This window comes from Pan paniscus, chromosome 19, assembly GCF_029289425.2.
Source record: "Pan paniscus chromosome 19, NHGRI_mPanPan1-v2.0_pri, whole genome shotgun sequence".
NCBI classification, from domain to species: Eukaryota; Metazoa; Chordata; class Mammalia; order Primates; family Hominidae; genus Pan; species Pan paniscus.
The window spans coordinates 99,194,956-99,207,235 of NC_073268.2; the positions used below are offsets into that span (position 1 = coordinate 99,194,956).

Sequence of the window (12,280 nt, forward strand, 5' to 3'; positions counted from 1 at the left end):
TTTAATGTTGCAATGGGAGGATCCATTTCCTTACCCTTCACCATCACCGAGCTGGGAACGGAGGGAGAAGAGGCCCCTCAACGTGGGTTTCTTCAGCGTGGACTCTCCTTTCTGTGCATCTCAGTGTCCTTGTGTTTGCAGCTGGGAGGTTGGCCCTGTCGTTCTCACCCCACCTGTGGCACAGCAGAGAGAAGGGTGCAGAGGTCTTCGCAGTGTGTCTGCACAAGGCTGGCCACCCTCTCCAGACACTGTCCCCTCAGGGTTCACCTTCTGTCCACAGACCACACCCCTGCCTCCCCATGGACTTTGTCCCCGTGGCTGCCGTGCCCAGGTGGCCAGACACCCCCAAGCCTGGGTCCACCCGCAGGGACCAGTGCTCCTCTCTCCTGTCTGGGCCTCAGTTCCACCATCTCTGAATACAGGCTTTGCCCCTGATTCTAGGGTCCCTTAAATTTCTTTTCTTTTTTTTTTTTAGATGGAGTTTCACTTGTCGCCCAGGCTGGGGTGCAGTGGTACGATCTCGGCTCACTGCAACCCCTGCCTCCCAGGTTCAAGTGATTCTCCTGCTTCAGCCTCCTGAGTAGCTGGGATTACAGGTGTGCGCTGCCATGCCAAGCCAATTTTTGTAATTTTATTAGAGATGGGGTTTCATCACGTTGGCCAGACTGGTCTTGAACTCCTGACCTCTGATCCGGCTGCCTCGGCCTCCTGAAGTGCTGGGATTACAGGTGTGAGCCATCACACCCAGCCGGGTCCCTTAAGTTTCTAAGAATCTACAGATCATCAGCAGGAACTAGGAACATCTGGGTATTTTCTCGCTTCGTTTTTTTGGTTTAGTCCCTCATTTGCAACCCCCAGCCACAGAGAAACGTTCAACAGCGTGACCAGGGAAGAGAGCGGCCCTGGAGGTCTTTGCGGTCAGCCCTGCTCTGAGGCAGTCGGGGTCAGGGGCTACATCTTCATGGGGAATTCCTGACAGCCCCTCGGAGCTCCTCACCGAGGCTCAGGAGCACGGCTCTGATTTCTCAGACAGGCACATGCCTGGGTGCCAGCTTTTAACTCTCCGCTCTCTCCTCCTCTGCACTTCTGTTCCGGAAAAGGAATCCTTTCTCAACAGGCGACAACAGTTCAAGGATTCAGCCTTGTTGCCAGAGTCGTGTATTAGCTCCGATATGTGATTTCTACACCAGGCAGTGGCACAGTGAAGTAAAGGGCTATAAGAAATACACAAAATCTGGCCGGGCGCAGTGGCTCATGCCTGTAATCCCAGCACTTTGGGAGGCCGAGGTGGGTGGATCACCTGAGGTTAGGAGTTCAACACCAGCCTGACCAACATGGTGAAACCCCATCTCTACTAAAAATACAAAAATAAGCCGGGCGTGGTGGTGCACCTCTGTAATCCCAGCTACTCGGGAGGCTGAGGCAGGAGAATCGCTTGAACCTGGGAGGCGGAGGTTGTGGTGAGCCCAGATCGTGCCATTGTACTGCATCCTGGGCAACAAGAGCGAAACTCTGTCTCAAAAATAAATAAATAAATACAAAATTCGAAAGAACCGGCCGCCAACTCTACCAAGAGAGAAACAACTATACATTTTATTGTTGAGAAACATTTTCCTAAGTAAGTGTTTTCACTTCATTCTTTACTGAAACAGCTCTTCCTTGACCTGTCGAAACTGCGCTGGCTGTGTTCAACATAACTAGAGGTATCTTTGGCATTTTCTTCCCTTAGCTTCATAACTTGTAGAATATCTTGTACAAAAAACTGTAGATTTACAGAAAAATATGCATATAAATCACTTATTAATCCCAAAATGTAGTAAATAACTAGCAAAAACTTTATCAAATCCATTTCATACACAAACTGGACAGATCAGTTGCACATAACCTCTACATCTGCAGCGTTTTATAAATTGGTGCTTTGACATTGAAAAGGAGGTTTACAAAAAGACCCCTCTCGTAATATCAGTGACAGTAAATTATCCCGCTGCCATTGCTTCTCAAATTTCATTGAATTTATACTAATCACTCCAATATCACCGTTCTTACAAAAGCAGTTCTTTTAAGGAAAAAGTTGCAGTGCAATCATGATAAAGTAACATTCAGAATTTCATGTTACCAAGAGTCGAGCAGAGTACTAATTTTCCCTTTACAAACACACATCGAAAACAAGAGCTTCATGCACATCCACGTAGAAATTCGAAGTCCGACGGTGTAGTGTGTTTCCATCACACGGAAGGCGTCGCACACATTCGCAAGCAGCATTCGCCGAGAGGAACCGGGATCTGAGATGCATCCGCCAGCTGCCAGGGGTAACGCCGAGCTTCTCCTGGAGAGATTCCGCCGTGTTTCTTTCAGTGCCTTCCTTAAGAAATTTTGCAGCTGTTTCTGGTGCAGTTTTTGGGGGGGCTCTGGGGGGGGCGGACGAGCTTCACTTTGCGGAGGCTGCTCCTTTTGTGGGTGGAGCTGGTGGTGAGGGAGTAGGAACCGCCGTGCATCATCCTGGCATTCAGGCCGTTGGCCATCGAGAAGGACTTGAGGTGGCTTCTTAAGGCAATGGGGAGCGGGAGCTTGTCCACCAGGTGCACCGGCGTGCAGGACACGACCGCCCGGCAGCAGAGGTCTTGCAAGCTCAGCACTTGGGAGAGAAAAGATAAACCGTGCTTAGTGGATGTCCCCACCTGGGCTGGGAATGAGGGGTGGTGCCCACACCTGTTCTCCCGCCTTCCCAAGGCTCGGACACCCGTGGCCCTGGCTTGTACATGCAGCAAGCCCTGCCGCGACGTCCCCTCTGCCCACGTACAGATCCCAGGAGCTCCCTCATGAGCTTTCTGACAAAGCTGTAGTCATTACTTCTCTCAAATGCCTTGCTCTGAGAACGGACACAGTGGCCTTGAGACGGGTCCCGGGAGGCAGACACTTATCCAGGGGGCCGCTGAACCACCTCGGCATCTGGAGGGCAGAGGTGGCCCCTGGAATAGCCCCTGGGCCTACCCTTGCTCGGCCGCCAGAGCCGGTCCATCCCATGCCGCAGCAGCACGATCCTGGCCAGCTCCGTGAACGACTCTGTGATGTTGAAATTGCACAGAGGGCTGACCTCAAAGAAGGTCACGCCCAGGCGCTCGGCGTAGGCCTGGGCCTGCTCCGTGGGCACCTGCCGCTTGAACGCCAGGTGCAGGCGGTTCCCCACCAGGATCTTGGGGACTCCGGGGGCATGCTAGCGGGCAGGAGAAAGGCGAGGAGCATGGGTTACTTGAGTGAGATTTTGTTGTCGTCGTAGTGTGGGTGCTCTGGGTCGAGGAACCCCCTACGAGTTCATGTCCACCCAGAACCTCAGCATGAGAGCTCGTTTGGAAAGACCGTCTTTTCAGAGGTAAATAGTTACGGTGCGGCCGCACTGAATTAGGGCCCTCATCTAATGACTGGTGTCCTTGGGAGAAGAGAAGACACAGACACTCGGAGGAGGCGAAGGCAGAGGCTGGAGCGGTGCAGCCACAAGCCAGGGAGGGCCCAGGGTTGCTGGCACCGCCGAGAGCTGGGAGAGGCGGCTGTAGGGAAGCGGCCCTGCCGACACCTTGGTTTTGAGAACCGTGAGAGAATGCATTTCTGTTGTTCGGGACGCCCAGGGTGTGGTCGTCGGTTCTAGCAGCCCTGGGACACTCATACAGTGGGCTTAGTGGTGACCACGCCATGTCACCATTGCCAGGCGGGCTGGTCTGCGTGCCAGCAGGCACAAGCGCCGGTCACTGCTGGTCAGCCCAGCCCGACCACAGCAGGGAGTGAAGCAGGCCAAACCTGGCCCCACGCATAGCCGAGGTACGCCGTGGACGCTTGTCTCGTCTGGACCAGCTTCCTGAGCTTTGGTGATTGTAGCTACACTCATGAGCCCAGCCCTATCCAGTGCTGTGCCGAGGTGAGGCACCCTCCTTCCTGCTGGAGCCCCATCCAGTGCCCTGGCCTGTGATCCATGGGTACCCATGAGCCCTGGAGGGCCCGGCCCTAATTCCTGGCCTGACGTCCTCCCAAGCCCACAGGGAACTTGGGCAGTGGCATTTCTACAACATACCTCATCGATCTCCTTAATCCATCGATCAATGCCGTCAAAAGACCAGCGGTTCGCAATGTCATAGACCAGGATCACACCCTGGGGGAGAGGTCACAGGCTCAGCACGCAGAACACAGATGCAGGCACAGCTGTGGCCATGCACACAAAGACATACAACTAAATAACCCCTTTCCTTATTTTAACACAAAGTACATAATTTTGATTTATCAACTGAATGTAGCAGTTTTATGATCATTTTCAGTGATATTTCAGAAGCTCAGTGATAAACCCTCAAATGTCACGGTGAGCTGGGGACTAGAACTCACACCCACGAGCCACTCCAGGAACACAGGATGCAGGGGCACCGCAGTAATCGCCACCTCTCGAGGAGTGTGGCCCACTCATCTGGATGGATTGCACGCATACACGTGCACATACACATAGAGCTCACCCACACACAGGCACTCGTGCACAGATGCACGCACACACAGTGCACGTACCTGCACACATGTTGCATACACACACGCAGGCACTCATGCACAGACAGTGCACATACCCGCACACGTGTACACACATGTACTCATGCACAGACGCACACAGTGCATACCTGCACACATGTTGCATACACATACACATAGGCACTCATGCACAGATGCACAAACAGTGCACACACGCAGTTCATGTGTGCACATGCATGCACATAAACAGGCAAGCACACACGTACACATTACACACACAAGCAGGCACTCATGCACAGACTCATACACAGGGCACGTACCTGCACGCACGTGTACACACACACACGCACAGACACTCATGCACAGATGCACGCATACACAGGGCATGTACCTTCACACACGTGTAAACACACGCACAGGCACTCATGCAGATGCATGCATACACAGTGCAAGTACCTGCACACGTGTACACATACATGCACATGCAGGCACTCATGCACAGATGCATACACAGTGCACGTACCTACACACACGTGTACACACACACGCACAGGCACTCATGCCCAGATGCACACATACACTGCACATACCTGCACACACGTGCACACACGTGCGCACACACACGCACAGGAACTCATGCAGACGCATGCACAGTGCACGTACCTGCACACACATGTACACACACACACATGCACAGGCACTCATGCACAGATGCATGCATACACAGTGCACGTACCTGCACACATGTGTAAATGCACACACAGTCCCGTAAATGCACGCTTACATCCGTAATACTGATGAAGTCTTTCAAACAACCAACCACTCTACAGCACGTTTTTAGACTCTCAGCACCAATTTATACGTAAGCTTAACCGCCTTGTCCTCCAATCATCCATTAAAGGATGGTAAGTTAAGCATTGTAAATGTTATTATTCAAAGTTGGTTTGATCTCCCAGCTCGGGGGATGCTGTGTTACCTGTGCGCCCCGGGAGTAGGAGCGGAATATGGTACAAAATCTTCCCTGGCCTGAAGTATCCCTGGAAAAGATGTTGGAGACCATTAAGAATAAACCAGTGCTTCTTCCTGACAACAGGTTCTGGAACTTCAGAGCCACAGCAAGTGCACCACACACCCGCCAGTCAGCAGCCACCACGCCGCCAGCGTGAGACCCCAACAAAACTGTCCCATGTCCCCGACGGGATCCGGGTGTTGGGATGTCCTCCCAGGCTCATGCTCTTCTCTGTCATTTAAAAAGTCAAACTAGAAAAAATAGTGACGGTTTTAACATAATTCTCAGATATTTAAATACATTCAATGTAGGCTTTAAAAAACTTGTTGAATCTGAAGATAAATCTATGCAGTAAGGAGTGTGGGTCTACACCAGGGGAGAGAGGCCGGTGGGATCCCTGCTCTTCCAGTTCAACTGTAAGAGCTCACATGGAGTCAGCCCTTCCAGTGTGCCCCTAAGAGGGGACGGATACAGGGAACTGCCTGGCGTGAGCTGCAAGCAGGGCTTGAGTTCTCAGATGACGGCACACGCAGCAGGTACTGGGACCCACAAAGACCAGAACGGAGCTCCAAGAAACAAATGAAAGGCCGGGCTTGGCGGCTCACACCGATAATCCCAGCGCTTTGGGAGACCGAGGCAGGCGGATCACCCGAGGTCAGGAATTGGAGACCAGCCTGGCCAACATAGTGAAACCCCGTCTCTACTAAAAATACAAAAATTAGCTGGACATGGTGGTGTGCTCCTGTAGTCCCAGCTACTCGGAAGGCTGAGGCAGGAAAATTGTTTGAGCCCGGCAGGCGGAGGTTGCAGTGAGCTGATATCGTGCCACTGCACTCCAGCCTGGGAGACAGAGTGAGACTCTGTCTCAGAAAAAAAAAAAAAAAGAAGAAACAAATGAGGGTGGAAAGGGTGCTCCCCAGGGATCAGTTCCCAGAGGAGGCGGTCCTGGGACAGCCAGCGCTGTTTCCCGGAGTCTGCACATGCAACGACCACACCTACATCAGTGGGAGGTTCCCCAGTGGGCCAGGGGCTGGCCCCGCACACGAGACACAGCCTCACGGATGAGCGGTGGGACGCGGCATGGTTTTGCTGTTTGTGTTACATGCACCTGTGGTCGGTGACCACCCTCAGCACCAGAGAGAAGGGCCTGGGGCTCCAGAGGGGACCAGCGACACTGGCCATTGCCAAAGCCTAGGAGTGAGTGCCTCATTTCCTGAGAAGCAAATTGATCTAGAATTCAAGCCTCAGCAGGACCTCAGGTGCTCAGGCTTTGCACACAGCGGGAGCTGCCCAAAAGCTATGGTCGAGGAGGCAGCGGGCCAGGTCAATCTGCCAGCTTCGCAGGGAGGCCGAAGGGCCAGCACGTGCTGTCAGAGTGCCCCATCGTGAAGTGGGAGCACTCCCTCCTCAGCTGGGACAACGTGCCGGCCTCCTGGGCCGCTGCCACCCTGAAGGAGCAGAGCAGAGCCCAACCCCAGCCCCAGTGGGTGTGGGGAGGGAGGTGAGGGCAGGTGGGGGCAGGCAGAAGACCCAGTTGTGGGCACCAGGAAGGACCACACTCTGGGGTCCACACTCCGGGGTCCACGGTGGGAGTGTGACCTTGCTCAGACGACAGTGTGGACAGAGCTGGCACCGGCACCACATGAGAGCAGCCTCAGGGTCCTGCTGGGGCCTGGGGTGATTCTGAGCTTGGCAGAAGCCCCCTGGGATCTCACTCCTGAGGTGAGAGGGAGAAAAGTGTAAGGGTGACCGTTCGGCCCACTGGGCAGCCGGGGTCAGGGAGGCGTTCGCTAAGGTGAGCAGCCAGACCCGGGGTGGAGCTGGGAGAGGGCACGCGCCAGCCCTGATGCAAGCAGATCTTTAGGAAGGCACTGAGCTCAGGGGCAGGCGTGGGGCTGAGTGCGGCCTTTGGGTGGCCTTGGCCCCTCAGGAAGGAGTGGTCTCGGGGAGGGAGGGAGAGACTTGAGAACAAGGTCCTGGACCTGCAGGGCTCAGGGCCAGGAGGAGGCAGCAAAGGCCCAGCTGGCGGAGGGTGGGGAGCAGGACAGGGGCTGACGGCAACCCCAACGCCAGCCCAGTGAGGGCATGGCCCCGGGGGAGTGGGGATCTGAGAGCAGACGGGGCGGGAGGCCTGAAGCTGTGCAGCAGGAAGGGTCGGGGCGCTCGGGGACACTGTGGAGACAGGCTCCCCAGGACTGGCCACTACTAGACGGGGCAGGCGTAGGAAGGGGACAGGTAAGAGAAGGGGGTCCCAGCTGCTGGAGGCACACGTGGCTCGGGGGTGGCCCAGCAGGCAGGAAGGGCCAGGAGGCTCGGGCGAGGGTCACCCAGGAGTGGCAGCAGTGCAGGAAGGACGCCCAAGAGGGAGGCAGCCCCAGGATGAGGCACCGCAGGAGCCCCCCATCCCCACCGCCCCAGAGCTGGAACCGCAGGAGCCCCCCCATCCCAAGCCAAGAGCTGGTGGAGGGAGAGGTGTTCCAAGCTGGCCCCAAGGTGGGGGTGCTGGGGGAGGGAGAGTTGCCCCGGGCTTGCCCCAAGGTGAGGAGCTGGGGTTCTCACAGCTGAGAGAGCAGAGCCAGCAGCCCCAGGCTGGCCAGCAAGTCCTCACCTCCCCACGTCTGGGTCCTCCACCCGCAGGTCCGACCACAGCCCCGCTGGCACCAGGATGCTCCGAGCTCCCTGCCGGGTGCTCAGTGGCATCACTGAGCCAGGCGTGGGGGACCCAGGAGCCCCGGGCTGCCTCAACCACGCTGCATTGGTCCCCTCTTGGCATCTTCCCACAGACACCAGGCCACAGGTTCTGACCCCAAAAGCCGATTCCCAGCCACAGCGCTATGTCCATTCTGGGGTCCCCTACTCTGGATGATGGGAGCCCAGACAACCGGACCACCACCTCCTTCAGAGAAGCCCTGGTGCAGCTGGGCCTGGGGGTGCTCCCCGGGGCGCTGTGCCGACGGTGGTGGTGGGAGGGTGTTCCCCGGGGGCGCTGTGCCGACGGTGGTGGGGGAAGGGTGCTCCCTGGGGTGCTGTGCCGATGGTGGTGAGGGAAGGGTGCTCCCCGGGGTGCTGTGCCGACGGTGGTGGTGGGAGGGTGTTCCCGGGGGCGCTGTGCCGACGGTGGTGGGGTGAGGGTGCTCCCTGGGGTGCTATGCCGACGGTGGTGGGGGGAGGGTGCTCCCGGGGGCGCTGTGCCGATGGTGGTGGGGGAAGGGTGCTCCCCGGGGTGCTGGGCCGACGGTGGTGGGGGGAGGGTGCTCCCTGGGGTGCTGTGCCGACGGTGGTGGTGGGAGGGTGTTCCCGGGGGCGCTGTGCCGATGGTGGTGGGGGAAGGGTGCTCCCCGGGGTGCTGGGCCGATGGTGGTGGGGGGAGGGTGCTCCCTGGGGTGCTGTGCCGACGGTGGTGGGGGGAGGGTGCTCCCGGGGGCGCTGTGCCGACGGTGGTGGGGGGAGGGTGTTCCCGGGGGCGCTGTGCCGACGGTGGTGGGGCTGGGGGTGCTCCCCGGGGCGCTGTGCTGACAGGGGGTGCTATGCCAGCCAGAGGGGTTACTCCCTGGGGGTGCGGGACGCTCGCACCTCCTCCAGACTCACCAGAGCTGCAGCTTCACCCGCCGCCCGTCCAGCAGGATGGTGGTCGTCTTGTAGTCGATGCCTACGGAAGGGTTAGAGACAGCTTAGGCCTGAGGCTACAGCTAACAGGACACTGGAAGTCTCACGTTCAGGGAAGAAAAGGGTTTCTCATCAGTGCAACTTCCAGGTTTACAAGGCAGGCGGATGGGACCCCCTCCCTGTGTCTGCCCAAGCTCACAGGGGCCCTGCCTGCGCCCTCCCGCACCCGGGCCCCTCCTGTCCTCAGCCGCCTTGGCCTCTGTGGGGGTCAGGCTCGCATCACCCTGGCCCAGGGGGCTCCCCGACAGGCACTGCAGGGCCTACATGTGACCTGGAGGCCGGTGGGTTTGCCGCGGGGCTGTGGCCACTGGGTGTGCCCCCGTCTGGGCTGGTCCTTCCCTCCCCAACTCCTCCCCAAGCCTGCAGGCCTGAGAGCTCCCACTCAGCTCTGTTTCCAAGGGAACGGGGCTAAGGCAGCGGCTCTGCAGACACTGAGACTGCGTCCCCCAGTATCACCCTAGGAAAGTACAGTAAAGACAGACGTGACGCTGCGTGGGATGCCCGCTCTCAGCTGTGTACATGTGCATGTGAACCACGCATGTGCAGGGACACGGGACTGCACACCCGTCCCAGCCACCTCTGGGGCGCAGATTACAGGTAGGCTGGAACCTTCTTTCCACATTTCTATTTTTTCAAGTTAAAAACAAACAAACAAACAAAAAAAAAAAACCGAGAATGCCTTTCTTCTTCTTTTTTTTTTTTGAGACAGGGTTTCTCTCTGCCGCCCTGGCTGGAGTGCAGTGGCACGATCACAGCTCACTGCAGCCTCCACAGCCCAGGCTCAAGTGATCCTCCCACCTCAGTCCCCTGAGTAGCCGGGACTACGGGCGTGTGCCACTAGGGCCAGAAAATTTTTGTATTTTTTTGTAGAGATGGGGTTTCGCTATGTTTCCCAGGCTGGTCTCAAACGCCTAAGTTCACACAATCTGCCCGGCTCAGCCTCCCAAAGTGCTGGCATTACAGGCATAAGCCACCATGCTGGAACACTTCTACTAAAATAAAAAGCTACAATTAAGGGCTGGATGCGGTGGCTGACGCCTGTCATCCCAGCACTTTGGGAGGCTGAGGCGGGTGGATCACTTGAGGTCAGGAATTCAAGACCAGCCTGACCAATATGATGAAACCCCATCTCTACTAAAAATTCAAAAATTAGCCGGGTGTGGTGGCGGGCTCCTGGAATCCTAGCTAGTAGGGAGGCTGAGGCAGGAGAATTGCTTGAACCCGGGAGGCGGAGGTTGCAGTGAACTGAGATTGTGCCACTGTGCTCCAGCCTGGGCGACAGAGTGAGACTCTGTATCAAAACAAACAACAACAACAACAACAACAACAACAACAACAAAAAACTACACTTAAAAAAAATCTTTTTTGAGACAGGGTCTCCCCCTCGCCCAGGCTCTAGTACAGTAGCACAATCACAGCTGACTGCAGCCTCTACCTCCTGGGCTCACAGGCACACCACTGCACCTGCCACCACACCTGCCACCGCACCTGCCACCGCACCTGCCACCACACCTGCCACAGCACCTGCCACCACACCTGCCACCGCACCTGCCACCGCACCTGCCACCACACCTGCCACCGCACCTGGCTAATTGACAGGGCATTGCTGTGTTGCCCAGGCTGGTCAACCTCCTGGACTCAAGTGATCCTCCCACTTCAGCCTCCCAAAGTGCTGGGATTACAGGCATGAGCCACCATGCCTGGCCACAATACATTTTTTTTTTTTTGAGATGGAATTTCGCTCTTGTTGCCCAGGCTGGAGTGCAGTGGTGCAATCTTGGCTCACTGCAACCTCGGCCTCCTGAGTTCAAGTGATTCTCCTGCCTCAGCCTCCTGAGTAGCTGGAATTACAGGCATACACCGCCACGTCCGGCTAATTTTTGTATTTTTAGTAGAGATGGGGTTTCATCATATCAGTCAGGCTGGTCTTGAACTCCTGACTTCAGGCGATCCACTTGTCTCGGCCTCCCAAAGTGCTGGGATTACAGGCATGAGCTGCTGCTCCCGGCCAATAAATATTTTTAAAGGGAAAAATATGTTTCCCTGCCCCCATCCCCCCCAGACACCAGTGTTCTGCTTCTTTAGGAAACATCTCCTGTGTTCACTTCTAGCGCTTCCGGATGAGCACCAGGTCTGTCACTGAGAACATGGAAAGAGAGGGTTTGAGTTAAGGGGCTGGAGAATGCCGGGTAGGAGCACTGCCTTCCTAAAACCAGGTACGATGACACGTACAATCACAGGAACCCAAACTGCTTAGTAACAAGACATGATGGGATTTGCTTGATTTATTTCATGTATAGGATTTACTTGAGAGTATCTCTCAAAGCACTAAACCTACAAGAGACAAGCCCTGGCCTCACTCTCGGCTGTGATCGGATGTTGAGTGCTTTGACAAGTATGGCTGAATAGGGAATCAGAATTCTAAAGGGAAGCGTGCTGCCGAGAGGCCGAGGGGAGAAGCAGCGCCGAGGCTCGTACCAGACCTCGCCCTGGAGACCGTCGTGGAGCACACGGCCTCTGCAGCTCTCCTTCCAGAGAAGCCCGCGATGTAGCCAGTGAGTGCCCAGAAACAGGCTCCTCTAAAAATGTGAGGCTGCGGAGGCCACGGTTCTCAAGCAGCTTCTGCCCCCTCGAAGGGTCTAGAACCCTTGGACTTGGCCACAAGCCCCCCTGCGTCCCAGGAGGCAGTGTGCCGCGTTCCTGGTCTCCTGTCGGGCAGAGCGAGGTATGCAGTGGCGGTGCCACCGGTGGCCTCCCGCTCGGCTTGGACAGCTGGTCGCCCACGTCTTCAGGCAGGCCTGGGCGTTGCAGCAGCTCTGGGCCTCTGTCCTCCACTTTCCACTGATGCAGCCGTGAGCACGTGCATGGCACACCTGCCTGATCTGAGCACACCTGTGCAGCGCCTTCCATGAGATCCCGAGCACCCCTCCCTCCCACAGCTGCTGTGTCCAGCCTGTCCCCTGCCCTCTGCTTCCTCCTCCGGGCCCTGCCCCCTTCCTGGACTCCAGAGGCTCTTCCTGCGGTGCCCCCACCAGAGCCCCAGAGACATGGAGTCCAGGCTTCCCGCATCCTCCTCTGTCTCCTGCTAAACTCCACACTCTGTCC

General features: G+C 56.8%; 1 protein-coding gene across 1 annotated transcript in view; it reads right to left on the reverse strand.

The window, feature by feature from the left end:
* Nucleotides 1–1,573: 1,573 nt before the first annotated feature.
* The window catches only part of RAB40B (RAB40B, member RAS oncogene family), a 45,462-nt gene continuing 34,755 nt past the window's right edge, over nucleotides 1,574–12,280 (reverse strand). Inside the window, exons 2-6 of the mRNA XM_055101064.2 lie at nucleotides 9,098–9,158; nucleotides 5,477–5,537; nucleotides 4,064–4,141; nucleotides 2,992–3,214; nucleotides 1,574–2,635 (exon numbers count right to left, since the gene is read on the reverse strand). Of these exons, the coding sequence (XP_054957039.1) occupies nucleotides 2,364–2,635; nucleotides 2,992–3,214; nucleotides 4,064–4,141; nucleotides 5,477–5,537; nucleotides 9,098–9,158 (695 nt within the window). The 3' untranslated portion in view covers nucleotides 1,574–2,363. The remainder of the gene's footprint in view (nucleotides 2,636–2,991; nucleotides 3,215–4,063; nucleotides 4,142–5,476; nucleotides 5,538–9,097; nucleotides 9,159–12,280) is intronic.